This window comes from Pimephales promelas, chromosome 4, assembly GCF_988280905.1.
Source record: "Pimephales promelas chromosome 4, fPimPro1.hap1.1, whole genome shotgun sequence".
Classification (NCBI taxonomy): Eukaryota; Metazoa; Chordata; class Actinopteri; order Cypriniformes; family Leuciscidae; genus Pimephales; species Pimephales promelas.
In genome coordinates, this window is record NC_142772.1 from 30,368,132 (window position 1) to 30,389,151 (window position 21,020).

A 21,020-nucleotide genomic window follows, 5' to 3' on the forward strand; every position below is an offset into this window, starting at 1 on the left:
CTGTATAACAGTGTTTCCACCTTTAATATTGGACCGTATCTGTGCCATGACTCTGCCTAATGACATCATCAAGATGGGACAAAGAGGAACACGCTCTTCTCCATCAGTATAAGGGCCTCTGCATTCAGTATAAATAGCAAAACAAAGTAGAAACATAATGTATTTGCATTTCTTAAAAGTCTTTCTATTCTTATGTCTTTCAGAAGCACAACACAAAACAGAGCAGGAAATACAATAAAAAATGCTGGGTTGTTTGAACCCAATTTTGGGTAAAATATGGACAAACCCAGCCATTGGGTTACATTTTTAAATTACATTTTTAACCCAATGGCTGGGTTTGTCTATATTTTACCCAAAATTGGGTTCAAACAACCCAGCATTTTCTAGAGTGTGAATCATTTTTGTCAATTATTCAAACCATTCGTGTAACTGCATGTGTAACAGTTGAAATAGGCTTATGTGGGTGAATCCCACCTAAAAACATGTACTGGTCATATTTCTTTATTTTTATATTCATTTATTTTCATATATATATATGAAATATTTTGCATAAAGATTAGTTTTTTTTATTTATTTACATTTTGACATTATTTTATGACTATTTAGCACAGCACACATCATCATCACAATCACATAGAACAAGTAACAAATAGGCTACTATGATGTAGGCTATTTATTACAATGTAAATAATATATAATTTTTCCAGTATTGCATGAATGAGAATTATGGGGGATTTTTTTGTTGTGAAAATAATATCACAAGTCAAACATCTTCCTGAAATAGTTTTGCTTTTTCGTTCTGCAAAATATAACTTCTCAAATTTTTGTTGGGCATGTTATGAGTTCTGGGAGATACAAACATAAACCAATACAAAGAAAATGGAAGCTGAGAATGGGAACTCATAAATGCAACAATATTCTCTAAAAATGTATATCAATGAAATCATAATTGAGGCGCTTTAGCGACTGTAGACTCACTGATTTCTGTGATTTGGTTTAAATGATTCCGTTTCCAATAATTTCATTGGAATGCAATTTCATTTACACTATATTTTGCAGAACGAAACGCAAAACTATTTCAGGAATTCATTTTATATGCAATCATTGGATTTTTACATCCGTTTTATATCCAATATGATCACCTATAACATAAAATTACATTAAAAAATAAAACTGTCAGCTACACGTTTTATTTAAAAAAGTACAGCAATCATTCAAGAGTAGGCTACACTCATATTGATATTGATGGCCAGTTCACATGTCAACAAGTTCATCCAAAGTTAATCCTTTAATTATGTAAGGCTTTTCAATGTTCCAATTGGTCTCGCTCTGTTTTATGATTTGCTGCATGACATCAGCTGGATGAGAGGAGAGGCAGCGGCGGTTCCTCATCACTATGACACAGAGTCTGAGGATATAAAAGCCTGGGCCACTCCTTCTGCGCCCGCTGCACGGCTCCAGATAGAAGCTCACTTCAGGTTGCCGGCCGGACAGACAGAGAGTGAGTGTCTGACAGAATGGCGACGTTAGTTGAACCCGTAGATACTGCAGCACCTTTCGGAGGTGTCAGTAGCACCAGGAGCACGGCGTCGCCCACGGCCTCGACACATCACTTCGACGAGGGCAAATATTACCTGCTGGTGGTCACTGGGGAGCTGGTCACTGACGAGCATCTGAAGTGTGCCATTGCGGACATTGAGAAAGGTAGCTCAGCTGACAAGAATAATAAACGAATAATGTGCAGTACTACCTATTTATGCCCTGAATCTATTTCGATAATGTTTGGACCCGTGTATCTTATGCAGTTGCCTTTATTAAGTGCTGTTGACTAATCTTGAATTTAACTTTGGGGTTGAATAGGTGAATCTAGACACACATTTTTGCTGACTGCAAGAAACTTCCCATGCCTTGTTTTTAGCTTTCTTTGTTGGGTGACTATGTAGATGGAAACTGTATCGCAGCCCCTCCCTGTTAAACTGGCGAGTGCACTGCATGTCTTATCAAAGCGATCGCATCGCGCCACCCAGTTTCCCTAAAACATCATCATCATCATCATCAGCAGCAGCACCATGACTGTTTTCGCAGGGTGTGCGGCTCTATCCGATGATCCAGATGCATGTGTTGTTGGCCATTTGATGAACTTCAGTGTCTGACTTCTGTTGTGGGCTAGGATGAGTTAGCATGCATATTTATAGCGTGTCGATCAATACTTGTCGTTTGTTTCGCCGGGGCGGAGGGTCTGCAGTCAGGAGAATGTGCAGCATCATCTGCGTGGATGTGATCTGTGGCGCGCCGCGCGCCAGTTCTTTGTTTCCTAATATCCGGTTTTTATTACTATATCCTTGCCCTGTTTGCGACTCATTTGAGAATCACGCTAAATAACCATGCACGAGAGAGAATTCAATAAATTAGGCTATTTATTCAGTTAAACACTAAATTAAATGCATTCGAAAGATAACCATATTAAATTGCTAGGCCCTTCATAGCAAGTGTGGCAAAAGCATAACTTCTGTCCACTTGACCAGACCTAGAGACATTGTTGCTGCGCATCCTGATTTATTTACATCCTCTTCCATTCCACTCGCTCCTTTCTAATCACCGGCTTGTAGGCGTGGCGCGGTCCGCACTGCAGTCCCTACGGAAAGTCAGAAGGGCCCCACGTTCATGCCAAAGGGGAATTTCAGTTAGTGATGGGATAACGCATGCCGGCCTTCAAATAACAGATTCGGCTATTATTTGCGTAAAGACGTAACTACGTCATAACTTGGTCCAGCATCCAAATGTTCCAATAAAGCAATATGTAGACACTGGTTGTTTGTTTTTAATAGTATTTTATTGATGGCTGTGTTTATTGTAATTTTATTTGCCCAGCCATAAACTCATAGGCTGCATAAATCATTAAGAATCCAAATGTAATTTTCATTATTAATTATTAATTAATTAATTATTTCCAAAATGGAGTTCTCTTTTCAGCTAATGTTGTTGACTTAAGACACCCTTTCTGGCCGATTCAGTCCTGTTCAATAAATCATTCAGACCGAATATTTTTTGATTTCTTTTGTCAAATCAACCTATATAATTCACATGGTTACATCTCCATTGAATTAACTCAAATGATTTGATTATAATGAACTCATAATTTATTACCGGTAATACTTTTTTAGTTTAAAGCAACACATTTTTTTTTCAGTATAGTTTTAGTTGTGATCAGATAGTTAGGTCTTTATATTCCTGTCAGTGATGTTGTGGAAGAAAAAAAGAAGAACAGTTAATTATCACTCTTTTCATCTGCTCTATCAAGAGGCATTAGCATCACTTTGATGAAGTCTCTGCTTTAAAGCTGAAAAATTTAGTTGTTAGATTCCCTTTGCAGTTAGATTCACTGTTATTTTTGTATTGTGATAAACAAAACCCATTACTTTTGTATTGAATGGATCACTAAAAATTGCATCAGGCTGATGTTTTGTGGAACTTTTGAGTAATTGAGGTTTAGCATCGGCTAAATTCTAACCATTCTTCTAACCATAAATGATCCAGTATGTTAGGCCTCTATACTTTCCTTGAAGGCATATGAGTTGCACTTGTGCATGTGCGGTAATATTCTTTTGTGATTCCATGAGGGAAACAAGACATGCCATGTCATAAAAACAAAACATGTTTGTCATAAACAGTGTGCACAGCCTTCTTGACCTTTTACCATTTAGAGGCAGATCATTTTGAAGTATATCTGATCTAGAGAGGTTCTCTTCAAAGCATAATCTCTGTCCTGGCTAACCACTGACCATGAAGGTTCATAGATATTTCCATACATTGATTGGCTTTTGCATGTGTACCAACAGATCCTGGCATTTAGTTACAAGAATTTAAGAGATATTGGGCTTCAGTTCAATATGCAGTAAAGATCTGAAACCCAATATGATTATTTGATTACTAACCCAATGTAAAGTTAAGTAATATTTTTCCTTATGCTCCCTGGCATACTGCTACATCCTTCATATATGTATATATATATATATATATATACAAACATGAAAATTAATTGAGGTATTTTTTGTTGCAAGAAGTAGCCTGATATTGTCAATGCATAAAGAACTGTTCTCTTCATGATTGATTAAAAGTATAACACATATTTTCACCCTTTTCCTCTGACTTGCAGGAATTCGTTCATGGGACACAAATCTGATTGATTGTAATTTGGACCAGGAGCTGAAGCTTTTTGTTTCTCGACACTCTGCCAGGTTTTCAGCCGATGTGAGAGGTAGGCTGAACATGATCTGCAAACTTCATATCCTTTAGCCAGCTCAAAACTCATATGAAGCAATTTATGATAGCTCAATATTAAATATTTAAAACGTGAGTGACCCCAAAAGCTCAATAGTGCTAAAGAGCAAGGATTGCATAGAGAAAAATTTTTGTTTTGTAACTATCATCATAATGTCATTGTATTAACTACTTATTTTTCCCTTTTCACAATAAAGACCCATAACAACATTAGCATTACCATGACAAAATTTCCGATGTCACAAGGTCATTAAAACAGCTTCACACCAAGCTAAATTTGTCATAGAGAATCTGCTTCAAAATATTGTCTATATATGTAGTGTTCCAGTGCTTTAGCAAAGAAACGTTGTAGATGACTACAATGTTCTAAACTTTATTTGCTTCTCTGTTTCTTTTTGCTATATCTATAATGCTCTTCTTTATTTAGAGTCACATTTTTTTACACTGATTTTTTTTTATGCGAGTTCTTGATGGATTCTTTTGATGGAAATAAAAGAGATGGGTTTAGACGGTGTGCCTGGAGCTCTGTCTGGATCAAACCGTGTCCCTGGTGTCCCCTTGTCTGTCCTCCCTGAATGTCTGCTTCTGTATCTTTTGTTTCCTCTACTTTCTTCCTCTCATGCTGAATTGCTGCAAGGGATATGAAAGCTAAATGTGAGATAATTAGCTGAAAAATTAATGACAATGATTTTGTCTGCTTTTGAACTAAAGCATGCACATATAGTCATAGGGTCTTCAAATGCTGTCAGACCCCGACAGTAATATGGATTTATTTTTTCCACAAAACAGCAGGAAATTATAGGCGCTTAACCATAATGGAAATATCTCTTCCAGTGAGACAGTGAGACTGCTAATGTAAGCAAATGATGAGCCAACACTGACCTTGAATGATTGAAATGTAATCTGTGTTAGCTTGAAAACACACACACACACACACACACACACACACACACACACACACACACACACACACACACACACACACACACACACACACACACACACACACACACACACACACACACACACACAGACACACACACACACACACACACACACACAAGATTAATAGCAAAGCACATTACTTTGTTAAGATCATCAGAATTCGTATTTATTCATCTGAGTGACTGTCGGAAGAGGACGAAACAAAAATAAATCATTGGCTACAAATCCCCCTTAAGGAAAACCATGATATGTAGGTGTTGGTTCCTTTCCATAATCAGATTTATTGCTCAATGGGTGGGTTTATATGAAGCTTAATAGAAAATTAACAGAGGAATTTGCATTATCCCGCTTTTGGCCATTACCGGTAAGCCTTTTAAATGCAATGTCATTAGCTGTCCCCACAGACAAGTACATAGTGGATAATTGCTTTATAGCACCCCCTTTCAGAGCAATTCTAATTTTATAACACATCTGGTAACATTGAAATTATTAATGATTACTTATAAATTATATAAATTACTTTGAATTTTAAATTAAATTAGTCTTTAATAATTTTCAGCAGTAAAAGAGAGTTATAGAGAGATAATTAGGGTTAGACAGATAAATAGGGGCAGGGGAGATGGTGGGCATGGAGGGGGGATGAAATATAAATCATTGAATGTCATGGACCTGTGGAGAGTACAGGGAGATTTGAGACTCAAATACACACATACATACATTTATTTATCTATTTAGATGCTTTAATCTTAAGCAATGTATAAATGAGAAACATAATAAAAACACATGGTTGTTCACATTTATTCACCTAAAAAAAATAGAAAATGTATCTATATTAGATTAAATCATTTGTACAAAATACCAACCAAATGCCTTTGAAATACGTGGAACCCTTGGCAGAATCACTAAGAGGAGATGAATCACAGTGTGAAAATCGGAAAAGAGATTATAGTACTTGAAAGAATGCTTGAGAAAGAATTATGACGAGACAGGCAATATTGTGTCTGTGAGGCTCAGAAGATAAAAGGAGTTTGGAGGATCCCTTTGCTTCTGAAATACTTCAGGACCTTGCCTTTGACTTTTTCCACTGCTTTGAGTCGAGACGGAAGCATAAAAATGTGCCTGGAAGTTTAATATTAGATCTGTTATCATAGTTCAACAGATTTCACTCGGCATCAGCCAGTGCAGTATTCAATCAGCTTCTGTAATGTAATCAATAAGCACTTAACTAATGATTGCTCTTTCTACCATGCATTTACTGTACATGCTGCCTGATCATCTAGGATTGTGATATTATTAATATTAAAAGTATGAGATGAACTGACAACATATGTATCATAATGCCATGTTAAAATATGATACTACTTCATTAAAATAGTTTTCCTTTAACAACTTGACAATTTAAAAGACTAGTCCATTCAATAATTACACGTCATAATTTACTAATCCTCATGTTGTTCATGACCTTTCTTTTGTTGTTGTTGTTGTTGTGGAAAACAAATGTAAAAAATAAAATATTTAATATCTAAAATATTCATATCAAAATAAAAATATTAAATATCCAATTTCAATACAGATTTATACAGACATGGTGGGTCATATTGCTGTCCTGGGCGTGTTCACAAATTATAGATTTTTATACAATTAAATATTTAACTCTTTGTTTTAACAATAATTTTTGCGTATAGTTTGCTTCTATTTTACATATGAGGCCTTTGGCAAATGCTTTTATCCAGTTTATGAGCCTGCATGTAATTCTAAATGAAGAGTTCAGATGCAAAAGCCTCTAAATGCCATTTGAAATTTTCTTCTTTAATGATGATTTTGATCAAATTTGTATATTTAAGTTCAGTAATTTCACTTAAATTACAATTAATAGGTAATTATCATTGCCATTTAAGTGAAATTACTGAACTTATATATACAAGTTTGATAAAAATCATCATTAAATAAGAAAATTTCAAATGGCATTTAGAGGCTTTTGCATCTGAACTCTTCAAATGTGCTGTGACTAAAAGAACACACTAGCTCTAATATAAGTACAAATAAAGGCACAGCATGTTTTATGTCATGAATACTCTTGTAATACTAGAGGCTTTAAACTGAGCCTGAAATGATGTCTAATATGCTTTGCTTTGATGTAGGGACTAGAAGGTGATTAATATGCATCTCATGAAGCTTTGGGCAACGTGCCATTTTGACATTTTAGAGATTTTTGTTCAGATTTTGGGACTGAATGTTATAAGAAAAACTGGAATAAATGTTATGGATATTTCTAAGTATTTGTATGTGTGTTTGAATGAGCTCCTCTGTGCCTTTTTTTCAAACTCCCATTTTGGCAAAGGACAGGACAAAGTTGGAAAGAGACAAAGTGACAGAGAAAGTCAGGTTCATGTTCATGGCACTGCATTTGTATGGATGCTTTCTTTGTTTGTGCGTTGTGGTGAGTGCCATTAGATGATGCCTGCCCAAAGGGTGTTCAGTCTGTATTAGTATCAGAGACAGTGTGAGGTGAGATCAGAACAAGAGGGGTGAGGATGGGGTTGGGTGTGTGTGTGGCAACACAAAGCTAGTATAAGTCGAACAATACTGCAGCTCACACATCTGCACCCATAATCAAACTGGAATGGAAATAGTCCAGCTTCTAGGTGACAATCATATGCCTGCTAAGCTTACTAAGAAATGCAAGTCTGTAGTTATGATATCTATAACTTAATACGATTATTCAAAGGTGTTGTTTAAAAGCAATTTCAGACATTTTGCTGACTTCTGCCATTTTTCTAATTTTAACCTCACTCTCTCTCTCTCTCAAAAAAATGCTGTGGTAAAAAGGGATGTCACAGCAGTTTCAGATGTTTTGCTGGCCTCTGTCAAATTTCTAATTTCAACCTCACTCACTCGCTCTCTCTCTCTCTCAAAAAAAAAAAAAAAAACACGACTTTTTTTTTTTTTTGCTGTGGTAAATAGGGTTTTGATTCTTCATGTCACTTTTCAGTGATATCTGTAAGTTTGCAACATTTTATATGTGATATTTCCCCGAAAATTTGACACTGAATGATTTTTGATTTTTGAATGATTTTTTGATTTTGGATTTTGATTTTTGAATGATTTTGGGATTTTTTCCAAAAAATAAAAATTCATTAATTTACACACCCTTGTGGTTCTGAACCTATGTATACTGTATGGATATAACAAAAAAAAGATATTTTGAACTGTATTAGCAACTGTAAAACAGAGGAAAACATTTCAATGTCACATTTGTAAAATTAAGCTATGGTGAATATGTTTGTTGGTCAACACCATGCTATAGCTTCTGTGGCTATTTTCATGGTGAGACAAACGAATCTAATCTCAAATATAAATCACAATCTAGTAAAACATACTTTAATGATAAAGAGTTTTGACAGAAAGAATGTGTTTGGTGGATCTTCTCCTATATTACAAACTTGGTATGGTGTTCGAGGTATTCATTATAAAAGCCCCATTATACTCACCCATGTGGATAATAGTCAATGGCAGCGGTTTCATTTTCCAAGGGCAAAGGATAACTCTGCTATCGACCGTAAAATAATTTGTCCGAACTTTAGTTTGCACCACTGATTCTAAACACATTTTTTTCTCTTCATCCCTTTGGAGTTCCCGACAGCAGCTATTTTTGTCACATAAATGGTCTTCCCCCTGGTGTGAGGCTGGCCCTGTAATGATGCCGCTTTTCTGCTTGCGTGAGTCTGGGTGTGTGCTGGGCAGCAGGAACAGCATTTATGTCAGGTTACTGTCACATCAACTGTGTTAGCGGACCTGCCCAGATTTAGAGGAACAAGGAGAAAAGAAATGGTTAGAAGAGAATCATTCATTACCAAAACTCAAATGTCTATGCTCTGAAGAATATCTAAACTAGAGCAGAGAGTACTGCAGTGAGATGACTGCAACACCTCAGAACACACATATAGAGAAGAAATGAAGTACATCAAGTACGCTCAATTTCAGCTAAATCAGATGCATTCCATTAAATTCATTCTTCATCCCTTAGCTCCTCCCTCTCATCCTCCAACTGATCCTGATAAAGCATATTCTCCCAAAGGAAATCCCACTCCCATTCCTAATGATCAAAGAGAGCGTGGCCCATTTTGGTATCTGGAGTCTGAGACATGCTGAATACCTTCTTAAAAATTGTGTTTTCTAGGGGCAGATGCATTTAATAAGAAACACATTTAACACTAATTAATCACTACCCTTTGGTTGGTCTACTTTATTTCTCTGAAATAGTATTAAACATTTTGTCTATTGAGAGTTGAAGACAGTCTATGTAATGCTAGTTATTTCTTAAATAGGTTACACAAATGTTTTGTGGAGAGCAATAGAAAAAGAAATGGATGGGGTACACAGAGAATATGCTTAGATGAGGGGATATATTCAGAGTGTTAATAATAACTCAGCAGGTGGAAAGCACACTGTAATTACCTACACTGCATGAGAGAGTCACCTGCTTTTATGCACACACACATACAGACAGACAAAAACATACTACATACTGTATTTCCTAAGGCGAACAGTCTTAATCAAACTGGATTACTGGATTATTCTAAATGAAGGGAGCATGTGTTAGGGAGAAATTAGTAGAAGTCCAAATCCAGGACAGTAATTTTTGCATTAAGTGTGATGTGTGTGTGTTTTTATTTTAAGTTTAGGGCAAACTTATTTATGAATTATGATTTTTGTGTGAGAATGTTTGCACACAGGTTGTATGCACAAATATGTGTGTATGCACTTTGGTAAATGAGACCCAATATCTGCAATGTAAAATCACTGCTGCCCCAAAAGCATGTAATGTATCCACAGCATCCAGTTTTGGAGACTATTTTACAACTCTTTTTGGCTGTGGTATGACCATGCTTGCAAGAGGTTGTGCACTGTTAAGTGCAAATGGGAAAATTGGGTGAGCCCTCGTGTGTATTAGATTTAGACCTTGGAATTTTGGGTACTTAAGGCCTTTTTCTTTAAACAATTTTCAGCACGTGTTGAGCACATGGTCACTGACCCCAAATACTATAATAATACAAACAACTTCAGAGGTGGGATTATGAGGCTATGAACAATGCATGAGTGAATGTTACAAAAGGGGCCCATAGACCTCTGCAGTAATAGCAAACACTCTACTGACAGGGACAGAGTTGACCGTTTCTTGCAATATTACAGCTTCACCGCTTCTGGACAGCTTGATGGATTTATAATAGGATTGATTTACTCAGACAGAGACTCACCAGAATTTATAATGAGCCATATGGACAGGAGATTGGCAAAAAAAAGATATTGAACAATCAGAGGTTATATTGTCAGTGTAGTCACAATGTCAGAGGACATGTATGGAGGGAATGTACAGAAAAAATATCTAGTTAGACAAAAAAAAAAACAGGAACATACTTATCACAGTGGGATACTAGAAGGTTTTTTGTGTGTGTGTTCCACCTATGTGGTGATTGAAAGAGAAAGGATGACAAGTTGCTGGAGGAGGGGCAGAGGTTAATTAGATATCTGTCAATAGAGCATATAAAGAAACTAGTAAGAGGAGAGTGTGCATGAGTACACACAAGGGAATAAACATTAACAATCAACATCACCATTTTGACTACAAATTAAATTTAAAACTCAATAAGGCATATATAGATAACAAAAGGGGCTGAAGGAATGGTATGACTCACCAAAGCTAGTTTTTGGCTTGTCTTTGAGGTTCCTTAAGCAGCATTTGTGTTGTCCTGATCTTGAGAAGCTACTTTCAGCGAAGACAATCCTTAAAATATATATGTATAATTTATCATTTATCAGAAATCATTAATAACAAGTCATTTTTTTTTTCAGGACAAAAGATTCTGCACCACAAAAGTAATGTGTTGGAGACAGTAGTGCTCATCAACCCTTCAGATGAAGCTGTTAGCACTGAGGTAAACCCACTCTCTCTGCCTCTCTGTATTTCTATAAATATATCTATGTCTGCCACTAAAACATATTTTAAAACTGTTTTAGGTGTCTGGATCACATAGAAACAAATACCTTATTGGGGATAAGAATAAACACAGAGCTAGTATCCTATAGGACAAGAACATCATGGTTCCGTATGTAATGGGTGTGTCGCAGTTGCAGGCAAAGTCATAAATGCACAACAAGCTCATACACACAAAGGCTTGCATGCACACTGTGACTGCAGTTTGACTCTGCATTAATAATATGTTAAAGCACTGCAAGTCTGACCCTGGCAGAGCGCCCAGAACAGTCAATGGCAACAAACTGGAAAATGCTGGCCTGGACAGAGAACAAGAAAGAGAGAGGAAAAAACACAATAAGCCAAAACCAAAACCAAAAAAAAAAAAGTAATACAATTTGTATTAGTTGAAATGAATGACATTTTTCAGTCAAGTCACAAAAAAAAGAAAGAAAAAAAAAGGTTTAGATGAGCTTAAAGCAACAAGTCTACTGATGTCTATTTTTTAAAGCATGATATGACATTTTACAGTCCAAACTCTCAGTTGATTAAGGTATTTAAGGTAAATAATTAAGGATAACCTTTGCATGTGGTTTTTGTTGTATTAAATGCAAGCCATGATTAATCCAAACCAAGTCAATGTCAAATTAATATTATAATATAATATATATAACTTTGTTTATACCTAGGTACGTCTTATGGTCTCAGACACAGCCCACCATAAGCTGCTTGTCCTAGCAGGACAGTGTTTTGAAAATACAGGCGAGCTGATTCTCCAATCAGGCTCCTTTTCTCTCTCCAATTTCATTGATATTTTTACAGATCAAGAGGTGAGTGATTGTTAGCTTTTTGCGTTGGTTTGCTATATTTACCAGTTTTGTGACTGCATTTGAGAAAAGATTCTGAAGCAGTCAACAGATGCTAAAATTACAGTTTAGTATTAAATTCAAGGAAGCTTCTGTCTTATTTAGTGAAACATTTCAATTCACTTTACCCACAGATTGGAGAACTTCTTAGCACCATACATCCAGCCAACAAAGCCAGTTTAACCCTTTTCTGTCCTGAGCATGGTGACTGGAAAAATTCAAACCTGGACAAACACAACTTGCAGGACTTCATCCATATGAAGTTAAACTCCCCAACCATCCTTCCAGAAATGGAAGGTCTTTCTGAATTCACAGAGTACCTGTCAGAATCTGTAGAAATCCCATCTCCTTTTGACATGCTGGAACCCCCAACTTCAGGAGGGTTCCTAAAATTATCCAAACCATGCTGCTATATTTTCCCTGGCGGACGAGGCGATTCAGCACTGTTTGCAGTTAACGGCTTTAACATGCTGATTAATGGTGGATCTGATAGAAAGTCATGTTTTTGGAAGCTGGTACGCCATCTGGACAGAGTAGATTCTGTTCTCCTCACACACATTGGAGATGACAACCTCCCTGGTATTAATAGCATGCTGCAGCGCAAAATAGCTGAGCTCGAGGAGGAACAGTCACAGGGATCCACAGCTAACAGTGACTGGACAAAGAATATGATCTCACCTGATATTGGTGTTATGTTTGTCAACATGCCCCAGAACCTGGAAAACATTGAGCCTAATTACAGGATTAGAAGAAATGCTGGGGAGGCATCTCTCACAATGCAGTACTTAAACAAGCTGTCTTTAAAACCAGAACCTCTGCATAGGAATATTGGGAACACAGTAGAACCAATTATTCTTTTCCAGAAAATGGGGGTTGGAAAGCTTGAAATGTATGTTCTTAACCCTGCTAAGAACAGCAAGGAGTTGCAATGCTTCCTGAAAGAATGGACTGGTAGTGATAAAGACAAAGCCCCTGTCTGGTTGCCAAATGGAAAAGAATCAGAGCTCCCAATCTCATATTTGTCTTCCATCTCATCACTGATTGTGTGGCATCCTGCCAACCCATCAGAAAAAATCATCCGTGTTCTGTTTCCAGGCAATTCCACTCAGAATAATATTCTCGAAGGCCTAGAGAAACTTAAACACCTAGATTTCCTCAAATATCCTGTGATCACACAAAAAGAGCTTAATTCAAACTTAGCCCCAACACTGAAACAAGCAAAGATGAAACATAAGACAGACAGTAAAGAGAGCCTAAAGTCAACATCAAAACCATCCCCAAGCAAAAATGTCCACAAAGACTCCAAAGAAGAAGTTCCTGAAAAACTAAAAATTCTTAGTAAAACGGACTCTGTGGACACTCAGGAGCCAACACAAAAGACAGAGAAGAAAGAAAAATCACTTGTAAAAAAAGTGAAAGCAGGAGACAAGGACATTAAAGGCAAGACGGAGCAAACACCCAAAATTGACACTCCAGAGAAAAAGAAAGCTGACATTAAACCAAAAGCAATGAAGAAAGAAACAAAGAAATCAGTGGAAAAGAGTGAGGCTGATAAAAAGGCTGAAAAACCCATACCCAAGAAAGAAGAAAAGACTAAAAAAGAAGAGAAAGTAAAGAAAGAAGAAGTGAAGAAGGAAATCAAGAGACGGGACATTAGGAAAGATTCCCTATTAAAGGAAAGCAGAAAGGATGAAAAGAAAGAAATGCAGAAAGATGAAAAAGAACCAAAGAAAGATTTGAGGAAAGCTGGTAGCTTGAAAAAGAATGCCCCTAGCATACCTGAGGTGAAAAAACCTGCACCAAAACCAAAGGTTGCAGCACGAGGAAAGGCTCCTGGTAGTCCTGCAAAATCCAAAGAGAAGGCTAAGGCTAAGTCCACAAAAAAAGATGCTGGAGAATTAGTGGCTGCAACTTCTGTTTCAGGTGCTACTGCTGAGGAACCTGCTATTGACGCCAGTGTAACAGATGTTCTTGAGGCAGAGAGATCATTGATGTCTTCTCCAGAGGACCTCACTAAAGACTTTGAGGCTCTGAAAGCAGAGGAGAATGTTGAAGATGACGAAATCCTATCTCAGTCCAAAATAGAACAAGAGACGATTAAGCATGAAGAAATAACTCATTGCAAAGAGTCTCCAGAAGCAGCAGAGTCACTGGATGAAGGAATAGCAACCACAGAAGCTGAGGAGGAATGTGGTGGGACTCCAGGGGAACCAGAACCCAATCAAAAAAGCAATGGCACCAGTGATAAATTCGAAGATGAGGGAACAGGGTTGGAAGAGTCATCTGAGATAGGGGACTATGAAGAAAAGGGAGATACAGAGGAAGTGGATGAGCAGGACAGAGCAATATCTACATTGAAAGATGATGGGGAGCAAGGAGAGCAGGAAGCAAAGGAAGGATCTGATTATGGTGCAGAAGAACCACAGCGTTTTGATGTAACCACACCTCCAAAGCTCTCTGCACCTGTATCTCCTGCTGTTTCTATTCATGATGAAACTCTACCAGCAGGTTCAGAAAGTGAGGTCGCCTCTGATGATGAAAATCGAGATGAGCCACCAGAAGAATACACAACATCTGGACACACTCAGTCTACAATTGAGATCTCAAGTGTTCCAACACCTATGGATGAAATGTCAACTCCAAGAGATGTATTGAGTGATGAGACAACTAATGATGAAAGTGATTCTCCCTCCCAAGATTTTGTCAGGTACAGTATGGCTACAGATTATGAACGAAAGAAACTCTCACCTCTCAAAGATCTTCCTGAATTAGATCACTCCAAGAGCGATGCCACTGAAGGGCATGACTATCATGCATCAGCTTCCACCATTTCACCTTCATCTTCGCTGGAGGAAGACAAATCTGCCAAAACCACATTCTCTTTTGATTCAAACAGGCTCACTGATCCCACTGCAACTTTGCCTTTTGTCCGGTCACCTTCTGGTGACCAAAACATGAACATTGACCATATTCATACAGGTGCATCTTCACCGATTGAACTGGGAACCACACTAGCAGGGATGTCAAAGGGAATGGAATCATACAATCCAGATGAGAAAACCTTAGAGGGCCCTTTATCTCCCCAGTCCTCGGGTCACACACCTTACTACCAATCCCCAGTGGAGGAGAATGATGGCACTCTACCTTCTGAGAAAACATCTGAGCCCCAGGGTCCTATTATTGTTGACATCACAAGTGACAAGGAATACTCTCCCAGAGAAGCTAGTCCTATTGATGAAGCGGTGCCTGTGTCACAAATGGAAAAGAAGCAATCATCAAGTTATGAAGCACATTTATCAACCAATTTTGAGCTTGACCACAAGACCCAAAGCCAGACTGACAATAATGATGAAAAGTTAGCAACTGATGACAGTTCTTCAATTATATCTGCTGCATCATTGCTGCCGGCTAAAGTAGAGAGCCTGTCCGATACAAATCCTTTCACAACATTTAAAGAGGACAGAAAAATATCCATATCTGAGGGGACCACATCGGATAAGTCTGGCACACCGGTTGATGAGGTTGTTGCAGAAGACACATTTTCTCACATTGCCTCTGCCTCAACAGCATCACTTGCAACAAGTTCTTTACCAGAACCTACAACAGATGAGGTCTCCCCATCATTACATGCTGAAGTGGGCTCCCCTCATTCCACAGAAGTGGATGACTCTCTCCCTGTCTCTGTTGTTCAGACTCCTACCACAATGCAAGAAGCAGAAGTCTCCCCATCTAAGTGCAGTCCCCGGCCTATCTCAGTCTCCCCTGATGTTTCTCCAAAAACAGCCAAACTGAGAATGCCACAAAAGGAAACAAAATCCTCTGAGCAGTCTTTGTCAGCTGAGTGTGGACAAGAATCCCCAGAACACTCATTTACATTGGATTTTAGCAAGCAGTCACCAGATCATTCATCTGTTGGAGGAATACAGCATACAGCCACTGAAAATGGTCCGACAGAAGTTGATTACAGCCCCTCGGAAGGAGCTGGTCTCACAAAAGAAAAGGACAGACCTGGGGAAACTGGGGAGAAGGCAGTGCTTTTCAAAGAGTCTGATAGTTCCCAGATTGCTTCTGCTTCCCCATCAGATGCCTCTCACCCCACCCCATCAGTTACAACACCCTGCAAAATTGGGGAGCCAAGAGAAGTTTCCCCAAATGCGGATCATTTCTCAGCGTCTGTTACTCCAAAACAGTCACCCCGCAATCAGTCCCCTTTATCTCCTGACTCTTCTCTTGTTCTAGGGAGACCAAGTACTTCACATGAAGGTACAGATAAAGATAAACCTAGTCCCAGCTCATTTTACGAAGAGACTGGTATGGATAAAATAGAGGACACACAAAATCTGGTGAAGACTCCTCTGAAGGCCCAATCTCCCACAGTGTCATCTTGTTTTTCTCAGAAGACAGAAGAGCTCAACCTTGGCTTAGGGACGAATGCCTTCACAGACTTGAACACCACCCCTAGCCCCAAAATATCATCTCCAGCACAAATTTCTCCTTCTTTCAATCAGACAGACACTCAAGGGACGTTTTCCAGCAGCTCCACATCACATTCTTACACCTGTCAATATGGAGAATCTACTAAGATATGTGATGGTGGGTCCATAGGGCCAGATACATCAAAAGCAACCCTTTCTCAGTCACGAGCAGATGTGGACTTGTGTTTGGTGACCTCCTGTGAATACAGACATCCAAAAACAGAGCTTTCTCCATCCTTTATAAACCCCAGTCCTCTGGAGTACTTTATGAATGAGGAACATCCTGTGGAGGAGGAAAAGCCACTTGCCAAGTCTGGAGGAGAACCACCACCATCTGATGGGAAACAACAGAACAAGCAGTGTGAAGAAACTCCACCAACCTCTGTAAGTGAATCAGCTCCCTCTCAAACGGACTCTGATGTTCCTCCTGGCACAGAGGAGTGCCCATCAATAACTGCAGATGCAAATATTGACTCTGAGGATGACTCAGAAACACTACCAACAGATAGGACTATCACTTATCGTCATGCGGACCCACCTCCAGTCACGCCCAGAGACCCTGCTCCTGCTCCTCCACATCCTGATGCCTGTATGGTGGACCCTGAGGTCCTTAAGGCTCAGGAGGCATCCCAAAAAGATGAAAAAGGGAAGACCAAAAAAAACATCAGCAGCAAGACCAAGTCATCTGCAACAAAGAGCTTGTCAAAAACAAGTGCCATCAAAGAATTGAAAGTGTCTTCTCCAAAAAAGGCTACAGAAGATAAAGATGCAAAAAATGCTACTAATACCTCTGCATCAAGGGGAGTGAAAAGCAGCAGTTCAGGTAACTCTAGTTTCATACTAGAATTTCATACTTTCAACTTTATACTTTCAATTTAAAAATATGACACCTCACTTAAAAAGTATGTATTATACTATTTTTATTGTTGTTAAGGAGGCACCAAGTGCAGCAGTGGAACATCAGTACCTAACTGTCCTCCAATGTATATGGACCTAGTTTACATACCAAATCACTGCAATGCCAAGAATGTGGATGCTGAGTTCTTTAAACGGATCCGATCCTCCTACTTTGTAGTCAGTGGCAATGATCCAACAGCACAGGAGCCCAGTAAGGCAGTTCTGGATGCACTGTTGGAAGGAAAGAGCCAATGGGGAAATAATATGCAGGTACTATTATTCTTCCAATTATGGACACTTTCCTTGAAATTAATCTTGCATATGGTATTGGTATGGTTATTCTTACCCCTCTAGGTCACACTGATTCCAACCCATGATACAGAAGTTATGAGGGAGTGGTACCAGGAAACCCATGAGAAGCAGCAAGACTTAAACATCATGGTTCTGGCTAGCAGCAGCACTGTGGTCATGCAAGATGAGTCTTTCCCTGCATGTAAGATTGAGCTGTGATTGTAATGATCAATTTAAGATGTGGTAGAGGTTGGATGTTGGAGAGCAAACAATAGGAACACATACTACACACATTCACATAAGCAAATGTTTAGGATCTCTTTCCATATACTCAATAGAGGAACCAGCAAAGATGTTTCTCAGTAGAATTATCTAGTACTTTTTTTTAGATCTCAGGTTGTGAAAATATTGGGTTAGACATTGTTGGCCACACAAAGAGCAATTTTTGCTGTGTATAAGACCTCTACAAACACCCAGCATAAGCGACTTAGAGCAAACTAAACAACTGACTAAATACATACAGTAGTCGGTGGATGAACACTGTGTTGAGCATCTCCAAGAAAACTGACAACAAACTACAAATTTACTTATTTAAAAACAGGTTATAAACTGATCAATGGATCGCTGAAAAAACTCCATAAATTATGATGTTTACACCAAAGGTCGAGGGATCGTTTAAATGCCTTAGAAAGTTAAACTGAATGTACAACAAACATGATGCACTTAATATGATGATAAGTGAGGACAATTTAATGTAACGTATAATCCACAATTACAAATATATCACTGGATGCAAAAGCTACATTTAGCATCATTTTCCAGCCACATTGAGTTGCATAAAATATGAATGTGAAGCTTGCTAGCTTTGTGATTAAATGCAAAATAGAATAAAGTTTTAACCAATTTAAAAGACTCCCTGAGGAAAAAAAAAATGCCTGAGAAAACAGGAAATACCATAAGTCGTACGTAAAAACCTTAATGTTATAAATAATACATCGTATACCTCTTCCTCCTGGAAATAATTCATTAATTATATTGTCACCATTGTAATAGATATGATTTTTTACAGGTAGAAAATATTTATTTAAAACTGAAATCACATGAATTTCACACCACCATTTTTTAATAGGGTAAAATATTAAATGTTTGAACTCCAAAAATTGTTACTCATCAATTTGTACTGCTTATTATTTGCGCACTTTATTTATGTTAATGTTTTTTATCCTATCAACTGAGTAATTGAGTTGCAATATTTATTTGCCTTATTTAATACTTAAGTTAATGCTTTTTGTGGCATTCCTATGAAGTTAATCATAAAAGGAGATCTCTAACATGCGGAACTTGTCGTTTCAAAGTTCTGTAAAAGTTTTTCTTTGATAACTATTGTTTTCTTCTCTAACTCCAAATGGAGTTGATTATCCTTTTAACTGAACATTTCACTCAATATTGAGAGCTCTTTTGAATGCACTGTTCATCCAAATCTTATCCACCTAAATTTTCTTAGCTTGTCAATGTTTCCAAGAAGAGCCATCAAGATAGTGGTACATTGAAAGTTGAGAAACTGAAAATGTTCCTTTGCTTGGGAATCTTTTATAAAATTGCACTGTACTGTTATTATAAATAGCTTAGTGACTGAGTGAGTGGTCGGATGATATGTGCATGTGTAATGTATTATCTTGACATTTCTCTGTGCTTTCTTTCACCAAGAGGGGAAACTCACTCTTTACTGCCAACTAATCATTGCAAGGATATGACTGAAATAATTAATGATTGGAAAATCATGAACTTGGATCAGGTTTGGTGTACTGTATCTAAATGTCACTTTTAATCAATAACCATACAGTCATAGAAGTTTTACCATCTCATTGAAGACTGTCAATTGAATTCCAATCATTACTATGACGCTTCCACTGTATACAGTTTCCACCAGTAAATTGCGTGATATCTACATGACAATACAGAATAATGCCGTAGGATGTTAAAATATTTCAAAGCCATAACTGCTTGAAACATTTTATCACAATATTTAGAGCCAACAACGCTTCAACAAAAAATGACCAGGGAACACGTGCCGTTGTGACCCAAACCTTTTCAACAGCTCAAGAAGATAATAAACTTGATATGACGATGATCTCAAACCTCACGGTTCAGGTCTGGATACTTCTTAAATCCATACTAACAGCAAGAACGGTTAACAAGACTCTTCTAGCCACATGCTTTAGCAAAATGCATTGTTGTTTGTCCGCAAGACATCTACAAGAGTAACTACAACACACACACCCAGTCTATCACTCCCCTCTTTCCTCTGACCCACAGTAACACTTAACTCTTCACTTTCTCTCAAAACTTCACAATCCCTCTGGTTTCCTCGCTGACCTTCGGGTGCTAGTAAGAATATGTCTGCAGTTGTGTATGAACTATATATATTTATCTTGTGAACTTGCATCTTTCCCTTTTTTCATCCCATATCTAGAGGATAGTCTCAAGTGAAAGTATTACCTTGTGCTTTTTCCTGATGTTTGTGTGCGATATATCTTCTCAACTAGGGGTGTTTGATGTAAAGGGAACTACAATTAAAAAGGTAAATCAGTCCACAATAAATAATTTTGTGGAAAATATTTTGTGTGTTTATTTGTAGAGTATGGTGTTCCACAAAATGGGGTTATGTTGTTGGTAAGGGGAATTTTGTGATCTTGTGCTTGCTCAAAGGCATTTCTGAGAGTTTAATTGGCTACAAAACAAGCCTAAGCCCCTGGGATAATGTGTCTGATTCTGGTTAGACATCTGGCTCTGACCAAATTTACCCCATTGGATTTAGGCAAGTAATTTGTGCATTCGTTTTGGCCTCAAAAAGATGAGCATAACTTTAAAGTACTTTTTCTTTTTTTTTTAAAAAGGAGAGCAATTTCCTACATGGTTTTATAAAACATTAGAACACATAGTAAAAATATACTCTTGAAAATAAGCTGTTATGGTGAATCAGGACTGGTTTGTATTAACATCTATTTGATTGAGGGAAGACAGACTAGTTGCTACCCTGGCAGTCAACCATGCCATCACTGCCCTTATGCCACAGAGGACATTAACTAATGATGACTTGGGCACTGCAGGCATTTTTCAAACCCAGACAGAACCATAGCGCTAAATCAAAATGGAAATGTCTAGCGGCAAAAGTACCATAGAAATAACATTGGCTGAAGTTCAATGTGAGAAGTCTGGGTCACAGCATTACTTTTATGTATTGAGCATGATGTCAGCAAATCAATGCAGGTCAGAGGAGGCATGCAACCT

General features: G+C 37.9%; 1 protein-coding gene across 1 annotated transcript; it reads left to right on the forward strand.

Moving 5' to 3' along the window:
- The first annotated feature begins 1,419 nt into the window (after positions 1 to 1,419).
- On the forward strand, positions 1,420 to 18,111 carry map1b (microtubule-associated protein 1B). The gene is made up of 7 exons (XM_039650045.2): positions 1,420 to 1,704; positions 4,157 to 4,258; positions 11,080 to 11,162; positions 11,890 to 12,030; positions 12,201 to 17,364; positions 17,476 to 17,708; positions 17,793 to 18,111. The coding sequence occupies exons 1-7, from the start codon at positions 1,518 to 1,520 to the stop codon at positions 17,946 to 17,948; spliced, it is 6,066 nt and encodes a 2,021-aa protein (XP_039505979.2). The 5' UTR covers positions 1,420 to 1,517; the 3' UTR covers positions 17,949 to 18,111.
- The last annotated feature ends 2,909 nt before the right edge of the window (positions 18,112 to 21,020 follow it).